The sequence below is a fragment of the Molothrus aeneus genome, chromosome 8, assembly GCF_037042795.1.
Source record: "Molothrus aeneus isolate 106 chromosome 8, BPBGC_Maene_1.0, whole genome shotgun sequence".
NCBI lineage: Eukaryota > Metazoa > Chordata > Aves > Passeriformes > Icteridae > Molothrus > Molothrus aeneus.
In genome coordinates, this window is record NC_089653.1 from 13,993,649 (window position 1) to 14,013,184 (window position 19,536).

Here is a 19,536-nt window from a genome sequence, read left to right on the forward strand (position 1 = left end):
TCTGCTGTTAGTGCTTAGATATGAAGAATCATTTATAAAAACCACGTGATATAAGAGCAAGATTTATTTGGAAGAAAACATATGTAAAGATATAAAGTCCCATTTTACACAAAATAGGGAGTGTTACACACAAGTAAAAATCCCAAAGGTTGCTTATAGTAAGACTGAAAGGAATTCTGATTATTTGATGGTGACCAAAACAAATGCAGAAGGCCTTATTCATCTGTCCAGCAGCCTGAATCTGAGCAGTGGCACCCTTTCCAGGTACTGTAGTCTGGTTCTTACCTGCTGGATCATGCTTTCTCATTCCAGTGGCATTGTGGATGCGTCTGTTGGAGTTTATCTATGCACAAAGCACCTTAAGATATCAGACACTACCAGCACAAGACATTCAGCTCATACTGTGCACCTTTAAGTGCTGTGTCTGTTTGTTTCCTGATCACCCCCTCTAGCATACCCCAGGTATCCTGTGCAGAACCTTGTTAGTCCTGGATGAATTGCTCATATCCTGCTTATTGTTATCTATATCTAAGTGTCCATCAGCCATGCCTGCAGCTCTTGTTCCTTTGCCTGCATGCTTACAAGAATGTGCTTTCTCTTTCACAGGCTTCTGTATATTTTTTCATCAGCTTACAACAGACTGAGTTATATTTATTATTTTATCTATTTAAAGCCCAGCAAAGACTTGCAGACCTGAGGTCAGTAAATTTCCCTGATTTCCCAGAAGCTGGATGCCTTATTGGTCCTTCTTCTTGCTCTGCTAAGCATTGAACCTGCAGTCCTATTGATCTAGCCTCAAGGGAAAAGATTACAAGTTATTAGTTTGACAGCTCCTCTGAAGTAATACTATTTTCCTGCTAAGCAAAGACAACTCTCTCAAACAGAGTACCAGCAGGTATTATGTGTAGCCATGCAGGGGGGAAAGCATGAGGCTGAGAGAAAATATGTTGCTGGTTTAGCTTAATCCCAGTTCACCCAGTTAGAAGCAGATCATGACACTTGAACTGCTTTCCTTGCAGGAGATAAACAGTAGGAGATGGTAGAGAAAGGAAGAGATTTCTGTGACTGAGGCAACCAACCTGCGTGTGTCACTGCACGGTGTGCTGCTGGCATGGAGGCAGAATGGGGTGGAGTGAGGGAGACAGAAATTTGCCCTTCCCTTGCAAATATTAAGGGAATGACAGCTTCCTTCCCTTTTCAATTTCAGAAAGGTCAGTTCTTCCCTCTTTTCCTGGCCTTTCGGTGAATAGAATAGTCAAATCACAAACTCATGACTCTCTTGAAAAGCTTCAAAAGAGCCATGCAAGTTGGCACACTGATTGGCATTGGTTCTGACTGCTTCAAACCCTAGCTCTCTATCCAAGATTAACATCCATAATAAAATACACAAGAATTTTTAATCCACAGTGGAGAGGATTGAAATCTAAATTATATGTAATTCCATGGCCATTCTGCCAGTGCTGCTACCACTGCTTCTCACAATTAAACACAGCATGGATCTTTCATGAGTGCATGTGGCTATTATAAATTCATTCTAATATGCTTCTTTTTGACTTGAGGTGTGCTATAAACATTTATAGATACTCAATCCAAAGTAAAAGAAAGTAGTAGCTCATTAGTCATGGGACAGAATTCCCTCTCCTATTTTCTCTCTTAACCATGCTACAAATACCCTGTTTACAGGGTGTTGACAGAAATTTTGAGAACCTAGATAGTGGGAGGAACAAATTGTTCTGCACTGTTGCTGTATGAGTGGAGTTCCTTTATCATGTTTCATTAATGAAATTTACTGTAGATGAAAGACACTGGATTAATTAACACAATTAATTCCAGACTTTGGATTCAAAAAGTAAGTAAAAATTTGTGCCTGCTTCTGTTTATAACTTTTTGGAACTTGAGATGAAGCTGGTTCCTCCATTGAAGTAATTTCTGTTTCTGAGTAGTGGCTTCAAACCCCTCATTCAGATTATCCTGCTGTGAGTTTGAGCCTAGCTGCTAACTCACTCACCTTAGCTCTACTGCTGGTAGGAAATGAGGCAATTTAGTGCCTGGTTTTGGGTGGCTTAACTGAGAACTGTGTCAGACCCCAGGGGATGTCCAGAACTGGGTCACTGGCAGAGCTGCACATGGGTACTACACTGCCACTTGTTAGGTGTGAAGTTTTTACTATCCCAATGTTGTTCTCATTTGACTTTCAACGGTGCTTCAGTGTCTGGCTCACTTTATTGAGTGATTAAAGGTAACTTTTCCCCCTGAGGAACAGTACAAGAAATCAATGCTCAAGAATGCTGCAAGCAGCTAGAAAGCAGTGTAATTTACAAAGCTAGCCTAAGGTTCCCAAATCTAGCCAAGTGTGTGAGAAGAAAAATTAGTTATCAATATTATGCCTACATTTACTTTTCTTTGAGCTAGATAAAGAAGTACAGTTTCTTAAGCAGTTACAGAAAATGCTTTGTAGAAATCTATCTGGACCTGCTGTTTTAATTTGAATATGGGAAATTACTCCAGATGTACCATGATTTAAATTTGTACCCCTTTTAGCGATAAAGGTTCTAATAATTACTTGATTAAAAAAAACATGTAGAATGATTTCTTATGAGATCAGTGATGTCATCTGGAAGCTTCTCACAGATAAAAATAGAATTGAGATTTCAGATTGCTAATGTACCTATAAAATAAATTCATTCTTAAACTTTACACAAAGGGAATATATTTAAGGAAAAAACCATTTTCCTTTACCTGAGAGAAAAGCATGTAAAGTAAAGAACACAGTATATTTTCTGCCTAGTTATCTGTTGAAACATTCAGCTGTAAAATTTGAATTTTCCAGGGCTCCGTGTCAACTGTGGCTTTTGTTTTTCTCCTCCTTTTGAGTGAGCTCTGCTGACACTTTGATTTACTAGTACACTTGTCATTTAAGTTTATGGAAAATGTGTCTTGACAGCTTCTTCAACACCCTTGAGATTATAGCATTCTAGGTGAGCTGTAAGATATATGTGCTTTTAAAGACCATTGTGAGCATGTGTTTGTGGTTATATAATCAGGATTTTGTACTTTTTGGATCTATTAATTTAAGTATAGAAAGGAGAAGGGCTCATCTGTAATTTTTGATTGTGGGCTATATTTTTTCTTTAAAACTGAGGGCTTCCTTATTAGATAAAAGCAAACTGAGAATGCATTCCACTACTTTTCTTCTGTCTAATTAATGGCCAAGAAGGGTATCAGTAAAGCCTCCTGGAAAGCTTCCTTGCCTTGTACTCACACATTGCTGTGGTGCCTGCAGAGCCAGTTGCACCATGTGACTGCCTTTATCAGCTGGTATCTGCTCAGGGTGTTCATGAGAGGCTATAAACTGTGGGCCAAATCTGTGGCACTAGTCTAGGTTCTTCCTGAAATTCAGAGTTTCACCTGGGAGCATGCAGCAACCCTCAGCTGTGTCATGAAGCACATGGAAAGACAATACATTGAGAAATGGCCCCAGGATCTAAAAGCCACCCCTTGCTTCTTGAAGTTAAACTACAGGTCTGAAGAATTCTGTTGGATGCAAGAAGAATCCAAACCTACCTTCCATATAGTCAGATAAAAAGCATAGATACATCAATACAAATCAGTATCAATATGTAAGGGCTAGTGGAAGACATTAGCAACTCTTGCAAGTTAGCAGCTTGTCAGAGGCTGTAGTGTAATATTTTGTTTACTACCACGTAACTCAATTATCTTCTAGACATTTCAGTGTTTGTTCATTGGGCAAATGTTTTTACAGTGAGACCACTGAATTAATGAAGTTTAATTCATAATGCATTCCCTGTGTACTGAATAGCAAATCAATATTAGCATAAATAAAGCATTTAAGCTAGCAATGTAGCAGGAAGGCTCCCAAAGAAGGCTGAACATTCATAATGCTCAAAAAAATGACCAGCCTAGGTATCACCTCTCTGTTAGCAATCAGTAGAGTTACAAAACCTTTCCTACCCAGGTGTATTTTGTGTTACACTATTGAAGACATTTGTTCACAGCAATTTGACATGTGAATAAACCTTACTAAGCATGGGTGTCTGTGGAGAGCTTTGGGTTTCAGTTTACACACAAGCAGATTTTGAATATCTAAGAATCATTACTCTTGTCAACATTTTACTTCGCTCTTTCATTGAAGTCATTATGAAGCTTGTAGGTTTTAGGTAGAACAGCAGATTAATTGACTGTATGGAAAGTAATTCAAGAATTCATTTAGAGATGCATCATACAGAAAATTATTTGAATCCATCTGCCAGTCTAAAGCCAATGCAGTTGTTTTCGTCCTGATAAACACTAACATGGTAACTTTTCTTCAGTGTTTTAAAATGTGCTTTCATTCAGTGCATCTCATTTATTTTAAGACTTTTCCTAAATAGGACTAAGATATATTTCCTGTTTGCCTGAAGCTATAGTCTATATTTTGGTTCTGTTGTTACATCCAAGTAAAACATGTGAAACCTCTGATAAAGACAGTGAGTTCAGTTTCTAAGTCCGAATTTGAAGTGTTGGGATTTATCTTAATTCAACAAAATCATGAAAAACTGGAATATGTATTGAAAAGATTCTTAAGCATTCTTTGTTTTCATAATGAAACATTCTATTGCTTTTATACAAGACATTGAAAAGCTTTATAACAATGTGAAGAAGGAAAGAATGCCTGAGAATGACCTTTTTCTAAAATTATTTTCCTATTTTTCAAGAGATGAGCTTGAAAAAGTGTCACTCTTGTTTTTCTCTGAGCTTTAGAGCCTAAGAATTGCAGGCTTTTTATAATTTGGCTCATGACTGAATGCACTGCTTTTCCCTCCAGTTTTTAGTTGTTGTTTTTTTTGTTTTTACCTTTTGTGTGTGTTTGTGTGAGTGGGTTTTTGTTTTGGTGGGTTTTTTAATGCTTAGTGGAGATGACATGATAAAGGCAGGAATACTCATAAAATGTAGTGTTACAGACACATCTGCTTTGCTTTTGTTTGCCTTTGTATAGTTTGTGTCATGTGGCTGCCATGATTTCAGAATATTCTTGTCCATTTTTCTGCTTTTCGCTTGGCTTGATGCAATTTGCCAGTAGCTTCCTATTACCTAAGCAATTAATTCCTTTTCTGCATTTAGTAAATACAGTTACTCCCTCTCCTAGCCATTTACAACTATGGCAATAGTGACACGGGGAACTGCACTAGGACTTAATGTTGCTGTCTTGTTAATTTTGATAGAAAATCAGAGCATGTTACAATTCTAAGTAATTTATTGCTATTATTATTAGAAAGCTTTTTGGCAGCTGATTGTCTCAATCCAATCTGTGTGGACATGGGCCTGATTTTTTAATTCTTCTTTATTTTCTGTACTTAATTACATGATGGAAAAGTGGGTATAATGGGTCAAAACCTGCCTCAGGATAAATGGCTGCACAGTATACAAGGCGAGGAAGTCTAATGAGGGCCCAAGCTGTTTTGCTGGAGTTTATGCTGATTTATTATATAATTTATTCAGGATAATATCAGCCACAGTGTAGATATTATGAAATCCATGGGTGCTGAATTAAATCCCATTTTCCTCTACAAGTGGTATACTCATGATAGAGCATGCAAATGGTGGGGTAATGTCCTGCTTTTGGCTGGGATGGAGTTCATTTTTTCTTAGCCCACAGCAGCCTTTTAAAATGAATGTTCATTATTTACTGTCTCTTCAATATATCTGTAAATGTGGCTGTGTTTTTAGAACAGGTTACACAAAGGAGCCAGTCTGCATTGCAAATGTAAATGTTTGTGTGCCTAAGCAACCAAGTATTCACAATTCAGAAGCATCAAAAATAATTTATGTATCAATACTGTAAATGAAAAAAAATATATTTGGTGTTAGTATATAGTATTTTTCTTATCTCAAAATTATTTGAAGACAAAAAGAAGCATCTTACTTATTAAGAAACATCAATATGTTAAATGTGTAGTGCAGAAGAACCTGGTGCTAAAATAAGTAAATATATATGTATATCCACTAGTATTTAATTTTTAAAATAATGATTATGGATTTACATGTCCTGTAAAGTATTCCACACTTCAGTCAGTAATGCTTTTTTCAGAGATAGTAAAATACGTAGCTGTTTTAAAAGACTGCACAGTTGAAGTTTTGTGCTTGACTTGTCTTTCTTGTTGAGATTAAACACCTATAGATTTGCAAGTACAAGTATTTCTTCTGACACTGTTTTTAAAAGAAAATCCTGGTGGTTAAATGTACGTATAGCCTTGAGAGAAGGAAGATGCTGCAAGTAAACAAAAATCTAAGGAGACAGGTTTTTTTCCAAAACAATCCCTGAGATTGACAGTAGTTTTAACACTTACAGTTTTTCACCCTTGTCTTCCACTTGCAGGCAGTGGGAAATGGTAACATCTCCACACACTGAGTGAGCAGTGGGTTGAGTTCCAAATGCAGCTTGCACAGCAAGTCAGGGAACTGGCACTCAGTCCTCATCATGGTGCCTTCAGCGGGTGAAGTGTTCAGTGACTGCTGATTTTGAATTGCAAATAATTTCTGCTTTTACATATTTATTTAAATTAATTTTTAAAGGAGCCTTTGATTCCAGAAAGAATTACCCCCAGCTTCACAAAGTTTCTTATTCTCTGTGTATTCAGAACTGTGCCCCCCATGTCCCCTACTGCAACTGCCCATCAGCCAGTGATGGACTCTGAGATCTCTGCAGGAAGGTTACCCCAGCCAAGGCTACTTAGCAGCAATGCTGTTCCATGCACTGTTCTTGCCTTTGGTCCACGTGCTCCCCCTGGCAATGAGAGTCACCTGGCAATGTTGCCTTGGAATCAGTTGTACAAACCTAGGAAGGTTCTACTGAAAGACCAGTTTAATTCTTCTACTTGAATTTTTCTACTTTCTACTTTTCTTCTATATTTCCTTTTTGCAGAAATCCAAAGTCAACAAGAATCTCACTCTGGGCTTTGTTTTGTTTTGTGCAATCGGTTTGGTAAAAGCTCAGTCTTTCATGTTTGTTCATGTCTGTGTTTCCCTCAGAAGTATTTAGGAGAAACAAGAGCCTAATGATGGCTAGAGTTATGAAAACATAAATAGGTCCCAGGAGAGCTTTTCCTCTTCCGTCTTCTTGCACATATCAGTCTTCTCATCTTTTTCCTTGATTTAGATCTAATTTGCATACTAGAAGGTTTTTTTTCTCTCATTTTCAAACTCAGTAAACTTTGAGAATTTAGATGAGCAGTAACAAGTTGAGTAATGTAAACAAGTGAAATGCTTGCAAAAGATGACCACAAACTAGAATTTCCTGTTTCTTGCTTGCAAGACCAAGACTGAATGAATGCAAGCATTCTGTCTGCCTGGTGAAAGGATGATGAATACTGCCCACTAACCTTTTAAAAAAACTGTCCCACTCTTCAATTTGCACACAAAACACAGTATCAGTGACTATTGTACCAGGACAGAGGTGTTTCAGTTTACTGAGCAAGGATCAGAGCATAAATCAGTTTCTTTGCTCTGTGTTTATTACTCCACTGTACAGTTTCTAGCCCTGTCAGGTTTTAGTGAGGTATTTGTGTTCTTTACTGATTAAGCAAATTTCAATGTTTCAGTAGATACAGCAAGGTCTTAATATCCACTGCATGTGTCACATCCTGCCCCCATCACAGAACTTTGTTGATGATCTGCATAGCTTGCTATAACTTTTTGTACATAATAGAAATAAAAATTCAATCTCATCTGTATTGTAACGAGGTGAATGCATCCTACAGGAATAATATTTGTAACAAAATTCCCTGCTTGGATTAGTGTACTGATATTTTCTCAAGTTCGAAGACATTCTCATGCATATATTTATTTTCCATGCTACTTGCAGGAAATGGCAGGTATCTATAACAGAGTGTAGAAGGTTTAATGTAGGATTGGAAGTATTTACTGATTTAAAAACCCAACCAACAGAAGCAAAACCAAAACCCCAACCTTCCTGTTGTTGATCTTCCATTGAGTTCACTGGAACATTGAGGCTTCTGACTTTGAAACATGGCAATGTTCCAACAGGGAAAGCAGTACAAAATGAAATATTCCTGACCCACAATTTCTGACAATTTACTGATCATACATACTAAATTACACACAGGATTTTAGTTTAAGAAGCCACTGAAAATTGAATGGTTAACTGTTCAATCTTTTAGCATAAGATTCTTTTTAGAAGCTATTTAGACAAGAAGAGAAAACTAACAAAAATTAAAGGGTAGTAGCAGAGATTTAATGCAGGGATTTCAGGTCAGAAGAGCCTTTATCTAAAGCAAAAAAAGTAATATATATATCAGGTAAAAGGTTAAAAGTATTTTGTGCTATATTCTAATACATGACAATAATGTTAAAAGAGAAGAGAGAGGTTAAATTCTTTTCCTCACAGCTAATGCATTCTATAGGCTGTATTGAAAAGAAGGAAGAAGAGAAACCAACATGAGGCTTTGAGGAGACATTAACAGCAAAATTTACAGCTTTATTATACACTGGTATATTCAGACAAGTAATGCCAACACCTGTCTTTTATGTGCTGCACTGCTTGCTAGTGAATAAGGTGTAAATGTTTTGACAGTGGGTATAAAGGGTTTTTACAGTATTTGATAGTTGGATGTAGAATGAACTCTGAAGGAGACAATTAAGAGGTATATTTTCTGCAGAGTGCATAGGGAATTAACTGTGAGCTGCACTGGCAACAATGGATCTAACACACCCAATTTTCTGTAAACCTGAAGAAAAATACTCTTTATTACTGCATTATTCATTTAGATGGGATTTTTTAAGATTCCCAGGGGAGTAAGGCATCCATTCCTTTCAGAATTTCAGTATGTTTTTAATTGCTTTAGAGAATCTTATTCTTAGCAAATTAAGAAATCTTCTGAAGACTGAGTTTGCTTTATTCTAAGAACTGTTGTATCCTGACAAAACAGGGAGCTGAATCCACATTAGAAAAAAACCCCAAACCAACCAATCAGAAAAACACTACAAAAAACCCCTTTAAAAACTCCACCCAAACAAAACCAGTCCTATATATTTTTACCTATAATACTTTTCCTTGAATTTCTCCTGTATAGAGATTCAAGATACGCATCAAGTCTTCAAGGAGAGCTCATTTAGCACATGATGAATTATCAAGGTGCCTCATCCTTGCCTAAAGGGATCTCTTGCCATCAGAAATACATTATCCCTCTGGGCCTTGGTTTGCTATAGTGTCTGTGCATAGCCCAGGGCATAGTTCCTATAGTGAGCAAGGCACACTGGAGAGTTGGCTGAATCTCACTGAGGTGTTGCTTCCCAATTCTGCATATGCCAGAAATGTGCCAGGATGGTTACAAAGGAGAGGAATGGTGAAGAATGGCTAATGGGCTCCTGCTCACCTTTCCCCAGCACAGATTTATCTCTATCTGAGGTATGTTACTCATGCTCGACTCCTGAAATTGTGCAGAAGAGGTGGTGAGTGTGGAGCAGAGAAAACTTTGTGCAGAGGCTCCCTGGAGAGTCTCACTTTGCTTTGCCTATGTAGCTCAGAGAAGATGCCCCACACTGGCCCCTGAGTCCTGACAAAACTCATCTGTGTGTATATTTCAAATGTGTGTTTTACCTGTTGATTTCTAAATACAACCCAGCTTTGTCTACCAGTGCAGTTCTATGGAGACAGGAAGGTTTGATTTACATATATTTATGTTTTGCTTTTTGTGACCATAAATATTACTAGTTACTAGGACTCACATTACCAACCTGCAGCACAGCATGAAAAAGCTGCATTCTTACGAGCTGCAAATAGCAAAAGCATTACATAGGAATTCAGAACCCCTTGGCTCTTGAGTTCTTGCCATGACACTTCAAGCCAGAGTCTGGAAAAACAAAAAACCACAATTACCTCCCAAAACTCAACAAACCTACCAGTTGTTGTGCTGGTTTTGTGTTTGGGTTTTTTATTGAATTTTTGTTTTCTTATTTGTTGGTTTTCTTACTAAGCTTGGCCATTTATTTCAATGTCTAAATGGAAACAGAACTCTTTTGAAGATCTAGTCCCATGTGAGTTTGTTCTGTTTTAACAGCAGATGGTGAATAGCTTCAACAGCTTTGTTTCTATTACCAGATGTCTTTGATTTACTCCCTTGCTTTGCTTTCTGGCCTTTATTGCTTCTATTCTGAAATAGCAGAGGCAGAGCTATTGTTACCTCTCAGCTCTAGCTTTTCTCACACAATACTATTGATCTCTTCTTGTGGCATTATTCAAAAAAGCATTGTGACTAAAAGGAAGGAGAGGGTGAAACCTCTTCAATAGCAGTACACTGTATGATCCTATTGCTGCAAATATTTGTGGGTGTATTTAGTTGTGCATGCTACTTCTGCTGGAAACACCAGAGAAATGACAATGTATGACTTCTATTTGTATATATTTATCATTAAAGGCAGAATGATTTTTTTATATAGGCATGACTATTATATGTGGTACTTTAGGCCCTTTGTTATTTTTTGACTCTTTCAGTTGCAGCACAGTCCATACACCACTGTACTGATAACAGCGTTCTTTAAATTCTGTGTGACGTTGGCAGTCTCAAGGATGACATAAAGTATTTAGTCTAGACATCACCCTGCTGTAGATTGTGTCCTTCCCAATGAACAACCAGAACTATATTCAGTCAGTTTCAGAGTCCATGTATAGACTTGCACCTGTGGGAGAGAATTGGAAAAGTCAACCTGAGGAAACTTGCTCTGAGTGATGCTTTTCCTTGAGAGTATAAACCATAGCTGCTCTAGTTCTTCCACTGCAGGGAAGCCATCAGTTCATCTTCCCTGCTTTTATGCTTTTGGTCTTTCTGAGTGGCTGAAGGAGCTGGATTTTTCATCTTCTCACCAGAGATGAGATGAAAGACCAGAGATTGTTGCTAGTGTCATTTGAGTGTTTGCTCCAAGCCTTTACTATCCCACCTTATTGTGGGACATCAAAAAGGTCAGATCTATTCTAAGTTTTAGTTCCCCAGTTTCAGTTTTCATTTTACCTTGTATTGCCTCCTCATGAGCATCTCCATCTTCTGTGGGCTCTGGAAGCTCTGCCCCCCTCCAAGAGGTTCACAGAGCGTTCTCAGAAGCTGCTCTTGCTCCTCCTGGCAGTGGCTTATGTTAACACTGCCATGTGACACAGCCTGTCAGCTCCTCTGAAACCACACTGGCTGCACTTGGATCTATCCCTTCTGAATTTCTGTTTACTTTGATTATTTCTTTCAAAACTGATTGCCTTCATTCAGATTTGGCCCCAGGCAGTTTTGATCTGGGGGCCGCATGATTTTTTAACTGCATGATTTTTTAAAATCATAATGAAATAAGGAGAAAAACCTATGACCAAACTTTTGATCAAAATGCCCAAGACCATAAAATCTGTTCTAAACAAAGTTATTTTCAGGCTTCTATGGTGTTTTCTTTTTCCTGAAATTTACTTGAGCTTTTTTCTTTCTTTCATTTCTTTCTTTCTTTGTTGTAACCTTGGTAGGTTACAACAAAGGATGTGATGTTACTTTATCTGTATAATCATGAAAAAATAATTCTAGACTTCTATTACATTGTCTATCTTGTTGGCAAAATTTATCAGCCTTGGATTCATGCTTAGTGTGGCATTTTTTGCAACAAATACATACATATATCTTGAGTTTCACTCAAGGATGTATGTAGGATAACCCTGAAAGTAGAGTGGGAAGCTGAGGTGTCATTGCAGAATATTGCAGAATAGCACTTTCTACTGCTGAGGCTCCTGTAAACTTGGAAGGCAGCATTAGGATTTTTTAGCTGGGCTTAATAATGAACTCACCACTTCTCACATGAGCTTAATACATCCTAAATGTTAGGATGTTCTTTTTCCTGTTTGAAAGATTGGTGGCAGTAAACAGAACATAATTGCAAAAAAAATGTTAAGATGTGCCTATCATCATCTAAAACTTGTCCTGTATTTTAAAAATGAAGCTGTTAGTTAGGAACATGTCAGTTGATGATGAATGTTCTATGATTTGAAATAACTGTCTTAGAAAATGTTATTTTCTCTGCTAAGAATCCAAGCTGTTAATATCTATAAGCATCAAAAACTGGACTAGGCTTTCCCCTTGTTTAATCTTTTTAAGAGATTAGCAAGAATGAGAGTGAGGGGAAATTAGTTTTCAAAGCATCAGTGGTTTCCATTTAATATATGTCATTAATGTCCTAACTAGCATGGATAAGAGCATTTATGATTCTATACCTCATATTGGAGCCTTGGGAAACCAAAGATTCTTGATTTTAGTTAAAACAATTTTAAATGTAGGCGTTTCACAGATGTTGTCTATCTTTCTACAATCATCTCAGGAGTGAACAGTGCCACTCTTTTTCCAATTGTCTTGAGAACAGGATAATGTTTTTTAAAGGGTAGAGGGAAACTTTCATTGCTGTAATAACCACCCTCTGAAGAATTGAACCAGAGAAAAACAAAATAACTGGGAGGCAGGGAGAGGGAGGAAATTGTGGGGAGAGATGGTTTGTTGTGAGCTATCAACAGAATCAGGACAGTAAAAGGGAAGAGAGTGGCTGGCTGATAATATATTAGACCATCTTTAGCAGAAAAGTGAATTAAAACAAAAAAAGAGCTTGGCTTTGAGCGATGCAGCATTTCTTACCTACTCAATGATATGAAGTGCCCAGAACACAACTAAGGTCTGGCAAAGAAGATGGCATTGTGTGGAAGCCTACAGTGTTTTAGCTCCACTGGTGGGAGTTGAGAGCAGGTGAACAGATTGTTTGCCATTAAACTAATCAATGCTAAATGAATTTCATATTATATGCCTGATAGTGATTCAAACCCTAGAAATATCCTAATAGTGTTCACTGTATAATACAGCCACTTTTTTTTACAATTCTCTTTGTTTTACAAATTCTCTATATTCACCAAGGCTGAATTGTCTAGTCTACCTCATTCCCTGTCAGGGATGTGTAACAGTTCTGCCACTGTTTGGAGAAGAGGTAGTTATAACAACACCCACTTCCTATCTCAAAAGTTATCAGCATGCCTTCAATCTAAAACTACAGTGTAAATACTGATTTATGGTAATTAATGTAGTATTTGCTGGTGATGGCACTGTTTATCCTTTCCTGTCATTAAATGCTCTGAGATTGGTAGTGTGGCTCATCTGCATTTATTTCCAGCAGAGATTTGTCATGGAAGTAGCCATCATAATCACTAATAACACATTTAATGCATATTTAAATTAGGTCAGTTTGAGAGAAGACTGGGTTAACAGATACTGTGATTTCAGAATGGGGTTTTGTGTAATTCTTGGGTACCTGGTATTGGGGATGTGGTGGTGCAGCTTCCCATAATACGTTTCCCATAATATCATATGAATTCATACTGGCACTGTATTTTCATTTGAACAGAGTTCAAAAATTTTTAATAATTCATCTTGGAACACCTCCAAGATAAGTACTTTGAATTTTGGGAAGTGCATCAATTGACACTGTTGCTGAGCAGTTAGTTACTTGCTGTTTCTAAACAAATGCTTATGTTTGCACTGCCTGTTCTTCATGTCTGGTGCAAAGATGATGCAATATCCTTCATAAAAGAGAAATGGGTGTCATTCAGCAGACTATATATGTGTACATTTCTTCTTAGTACTGAGGGTATTCCCAAGGGGACCTCTGAGCCCCATTGAGATTGAGCCCTTTGTCACTGCACCAAGTAAAATTGTAAAAGAAATTCATATTCTCAAAGTAGACAAAAAATTGAAAGAAGGAGATGTTTTTCTACCTTTCCAAATATCACACAGTGCTTGCTTTTAATACCCAGACCTCCTCAGTCCCTTCCTATGTCTCCCAGATGCATAATTTTCCTTAAGGACTTAATTAGAGCATTCCAAATATCAGGTAAACCCATCTCTGTGCAAACTGATAATCCCTGAACTATGTTTGTTATTACACTAAAACAAGGTGGCTTCATGGAACTCTCTCTAGGACATGTGTAGGTTTCTACGATGACAAGCAGTTCCATTAAATATTACATACATTGTTTGGAGAAAGTTATCCCCACAGAGAGTAACTTTGGAACATGTACATACATTATTTACTGACGTATGGTGCCATGTTCACACTCAGGATGGCCTAATTCAACATCTGCTCCTGATGAGAAGGAGCATCTGGTGTTTCACAGATAATTGAGACATGAGCTGACTGTCCTCTAGGCTGACCAGACAGACTGGAACCAGGATCTCTGGGTGGATGGTAAGACCTGGTTCAGTGCCAGGTGTAATTCTGATCACACCCTTGTTATGGGTTGTGATTAGGATAGGTTTTACCTGTTATAACTTCTATGCAAGCAGAAAAACCAGCAACTTCAGAGTTGTGCCCCAGAATCAGAAGGAACAAGAGAGATGGAAATTTTTCCAACACAAAAGAATAAAATGGGAAAGTTTTTGAAACTCTACTCCCATTAAACCTTTCCCTCAAATTTACCTATATGCATCTATTCATGTGTATGTGTGTGGATGTACAAAAGCAGAGAAATTCTTTTTCCCCTGACATTTGCTTTACATTCCTTTTGTAGGACATATTAAGCAGTTATAAGACAACAGAGTCTGCAGAACTGCAATACAATTGCAAATATCAGCAATGCATTGCAAATTCAAGCTGCAATGCCTAGCTATGCTAGTCTGCTTAAATGACAGCTTGTCCAGAATTTGCTGGTTTGATAGGCCAGTTGCATTTATTTATCCTTTGAAAAAGAAGTAAGGATGGGAAAAAGCAAGTCTTAATCATCAAATTAAAAAGCATATCTCACCAGACTCCATCAAAACCCTTACAGCTACCCTCCAGAAGCAAACAGCATAAACATTGTCTCCATCTCCTCCTAGAAACATTCCAGCCTTCAGAAGTTATGCCATTGTGATTCCACTTCTGTTCAGTGTTTGCTGCATTTGATTGCCTCTGGCAGACCTGTTACCTGCATAACCATGGGGTTTTTTCTTGCCAGGCATTATCAGCCGTCAGGAAGCGGAGGAGCTGTTGATGAATAAATCTGAAGGCGCGTTCCTGGTGCGAGTCAGTGAGAAAATCTGGGGCTATGCCTTGTCCTACCGCCAGCAGAACGGCTTCAAGCACTTCCTGGTGGATGCTTCGGGGGATTTCTACAGCTTCCTGGGGGTGGATCCAAACCGACACCCAACGCTCACTGACCTGATTGATTTTCACAAGGTAAAACTTGCTAGGTGGAGATCAATAGCTGAGTGGAATGGATTAATAACTTAATGAGGAGCCATGTAGCTTGAAACCACACTGGAAAATAGGAATGACCATAGTGGGAAAGAATATTGTACACTAAGCCCAGCTGTAACATTCACACTTCTGTTGCAGTGAATCAGAAGGCTTTTCCCCTTCTTTCAAGTGCTCCAGTATATACTTGTGTCCCTTTATACAGCGTGTACTCTCCTTGGCTACAAATGGCCTAATAAGGGCTGACAGATGTAACGCTTTCTGAGCCTTTTTGCTGTGGAAAATTGGATTGGAAATACCATAGAAAGGTCTTTCAATGAAATTTCAGTATTTTTCTACCTTTGATGTGAGGGCTGTAATGTGCAAAAGCAAGAGAGTGTGACCCTGCACTAAAGAAGGGAACATGGAGGGGCTCTCTTTTAGGGATGTATTAAGGGTCACTTCTTATTACCCAAAACAATCTTGCAAGCGAATTTACTATTTGATTTTAGATGGATTTGAATTACTTTACCTCTAGGTTCTGTTTCTTGTTGCCAGACTGTAACTAAATAGTAGCACTGTTTCTGAAAGCATAAATTGTTTTCATCTGGCATCTCCCTATCTTCATCAGTTTTAATTCTGCTTTTTTCTTAGCCACTCTTATAGTTCCTCTTCATCCTTTCTTTTCTAGTTCCCCATCCTATTTTATCTTTTTCTCACTCTAGTCTCAGAGTTATTCTACAAATTTTTTCTTCACAGCTTTTAATTTTTTAAGTATTCAGTCTCAGGTTATTTTTCTTCTAAATTCCCTGTCTTTTAAATATTGCTTTTATCTCACTTGTTTTGCAGTATCTGTTTAGTGTTGCCTTAATGTCCCCTCAGAGATCACTATGACATTAAATGTCCATGAATTATATTTCCACATGGGGAGATCGTAGGTGTCACATTTGACTAAAATATATGTCCTCCCCTAATTTAAATAAAACCTTTCTCAGTGGCCACCTTGGAAGCTCAAATCCCTGACACCCTTCTTGTACACAGTGTCCTTTTGGCCAGTTTGGGTTAACCAACTGGGCTGTGTCCCCTCCTAGTTCTCCCTTATTTCCAGCCTACTCTGCCAGCAGGGCCTGAGTGGGAAAAAGAGAAAGCCTTTGTGCTGTGCAAGTGGTGATCAGCAATAGCCAAAACTGTAGTGTGTTATCAACACTGTTTTAGCCACAAATTCAAAACACGATGTTACAAAACTTCACAGGCAGCTGTGAAGTTCCATGCCATCTAGCCAGCCCCGGTGCACCTGGAAAGCGTGTAACCAGGGCTTTGTTAGGGCAAGAAAAGCAAACATACAACACCTCAAATCCAGATTATCACGTGTTGGATGTGGAACCTCTGGCTAATGTAGTTTCCCCTCTGCCCCTGGTGATGGAGACAACCAGTTCCAGCCATCTGTGCTCCAGCTATATTCCTGTATTTTCATCACAGCTCATGTTAGGCAATCACTGTATTAGGAACACATCTATTTACAGACAGCAGTAGAGCACTTGTCAGAAGCAGAATGGCTTTTAGTTCCTGCCATTTAAAAAAAGGAAAAAACTTGCTTAGGTGTCCCATGATAAGAGTTAATAGCTGCCCCAGCAGTAAGCCTATCAGGGAAACCAGTTCAGCTTTAATGCCAACACACAGTTCTATTTTCTCTGTCTAGCTTATGGCTGTATTAAAACTGGTACGTTTGGCAATCACCTCAGGAGGTATTTTATCCTGTCTGTCACTTGGTTTTCTTAGAGGCTTTTCTGTCTGCCCTCTCTGGTGAAGTACACTGTCAATTGTCCCAAAGCCTCCTGGTAACCCCAAGCAATCTGTATATGACTGGTTGTGCTGTGGGCACATTTTCCCTTACAGCTATTGCTATATATTTTGGAAAAGGTGCTGCTTTCCTCATGGCTATTTTTAGCAAGAGTATACTTCCCAACCCCAAAGATTGCCCTTTTTTTAAGGGCCCAAGGAGGACTGATGTAACTAATTTTTTACTTGCTTATACTGAGTGACTTCCTTTTGTTTCATTTTGATTAAAAAACTGAGAGGTCACTCAAGCAACTCAGCTGGCAGACATGAGGAGGTGGTAACCATTAGTTGGAAGAACAAACCTTACAGAATATGATGTGAATGTGCATCTTGTGTGCATAGGTGCTGTGAGTACAGTCTGCCTTTTCCTAGCAAGGGCAATGTCTTTCACCTTGCTGTCATCAGTCAGAAAGCTGTTCCTGTGTGTGTGAGCACTCAACACTGAGCTCCTGCTCAGTCTGCCTGGGGGTAGCAGCATGGTAAGACTGGCATCTGTCTGTTGAATTAACCCATGAGAACACCCTCTATAAGCATCTGTAGTTGAATTCCTAATTCTGTTGAACATCCCACAGAGACAGCTGGGCAGTTTCTGTACTAAGTAGTGCAGCAACTTACAGGTAGTACAAATCAGAGTCTCTTGGGTGTGCTGATTTCACTTCTTGATAATAGCACAAGTTGCTACCAGCATAAATAAGACAAACAAAGGATGAAGAAAATGATTAACCTGTAAGATCCTTTTGCTGGTCTGTAATTATTTTATCAAGTGTTTAGTCATAGTTGCTAGCCAGTTACAGAGGAATGATGGCCTTCATTGCTATTCTTAGAAGGTAGGTGCAGTTTAGATCTTTGGTATTTTAATTGGTTTTATCATTCCAGGAAGAAATCATCACATCCTCAGGTGGGGAGCTACTCCTGGAGCCATGTGGACAGCAGAAGAATCCACCAGACTACAGCCCTTTATTTGAATAACTGATCCAGGACCAACAGGAATGCATTCTGGATAGCTGTAGTAATAGATAGTTACAAAAGTAAACAATGGAAGTAGTTAGCCCACTTTCAAAGCCACTGGTCTTGTGGCCAAAAATTATCCTCATTAGGAGGCCTAAAATATTTCTGGTTTGCATCTGAATTATCATCATCATTATTCATACTACTAGCACTTAAAAGGTGAGAAATTACCAGCAAATTGCAAAAGAGGACTACTTCAAAAAAAATTTCAAGAGGTTGTAGCCAATTGCACGGAATGCTAAGTTCCTGTCCTAATTTTCTCATGTTTTATACTGCAAGAAGCATGGGCAGGAGCCATTCACAGAGTACTGTATCAGTGTTGGTGAACAGATTCCGTGTTCCAAAGCAAGATTTGACAGTTTCTGCTGACAATTTCATTACCCAATGGTGCACTTTGATGACAAGAGAAGCAGCCTTCAAACATCCCTGTGAAGTTTGTGATTGTGAATGTAATTAGGTGTAGCTTGAAAGTTGCCATTATGCTTTTGAATTCAGGCCTACAAAGTTCACCACAGCAGAGACAAAGGTCAGACACATTTTATTTACATTTTCATGAAGCCCAACAGCCTTGGAAGGAATCTTACTCCTGTACAGTAAGTGGTCAGTTTATTCTAAAGGAAACTGTTCGATTTGCTGCAATTCTCTCACTGGTCTTGTAACACTTTCCACTTTTAGATGTACAAGAGACACAGTAGATATTGCTAGCTTTACTTTGCTATAGGACTGGGTATTTTCCTTTTCGGAGTTATGAGAGGGTGGGGCTGGTATATTTATACATAGAAAAGGTACAGCTAATTACACTATCATCATGCTATTTTATACATAAAACCAAAATGCACACAATGTGCTCCTGAGCAATTTACTATAAATATTAACCCCATGAAAATTGAAGAGAAGCCTAGATCTGTGTGGCAGTTGCTTAGTGCTTGGACTAGAAAAATAATAAACTCTCATCACAGTACACATAGGAAAGGCACACTGAGCATATTTCTATAAGCTACTGCTTTGGGCAGTCTCTGAACCCTGTGGGGTTCTATGCAAAATCCAGGTAAGACCTCTCCTGAACCCTTTCTCCTCAAACAGTCATTTGACTCTTGACTCACTGGTACCTTCTGTACTCTGTCTGATCTAGATGGTAAAATCAACCAGGAAAAGAAACTTGTCTTATCCAAGCCAATAGAGCACACTAAACATTTCAGGTGCTACAACAGTAAATATCTGTGGTAGTAATAACAGTATTTTTTTATAATTAATTTTATGGCTAACTCATATTAAAGTACAGATTTTTGTACACAAGCCTCATTATTTGTCAGGAACATTTTTTTCTATTAACATTGGGGTTTGTGTGATTTAATCCATCAGCGTTTGTGGCCCATGAAAAGAAAATTCTGTTGAATGTCCCACAGAGACAGCTGGGCAGTTTCTGTACCAATAACTTGGCACACTGGCTCAGGAGGTTTTAAA

General features: G+C 38.3%; 1 protein-coding gene across 2 annotated transcripts in view; it reads left to right on the forward strand.

Moving 5' to 3' along the window:
* Positions 1 to 18,033, forward strand: part of SH2D4B (SH2 domain containing 4B) — a 56,645-nt gene extending 38,612 nt beyond the window's left edge. For both annotated transcript variants that reach the window (XM_066554963.1, XM_066554964.1), the window contains exons 7-8: positions 15,008 to 15,228; positions 17,941 to 18,033. In XM_066554963.1, coding sequence (XP_066411060.1) covers positions 15,008 to 15,228; positions 17,941 to 18,033 — 314 coding nt within the window. The remainder of the gene's footprint in view (positions 1 to 15,007; positions 15,229 to 17,940) is intronic.
* The last annotated feature ends 1,503 nt before the right edge of the window (positions 18,034 to 19,536 follow it).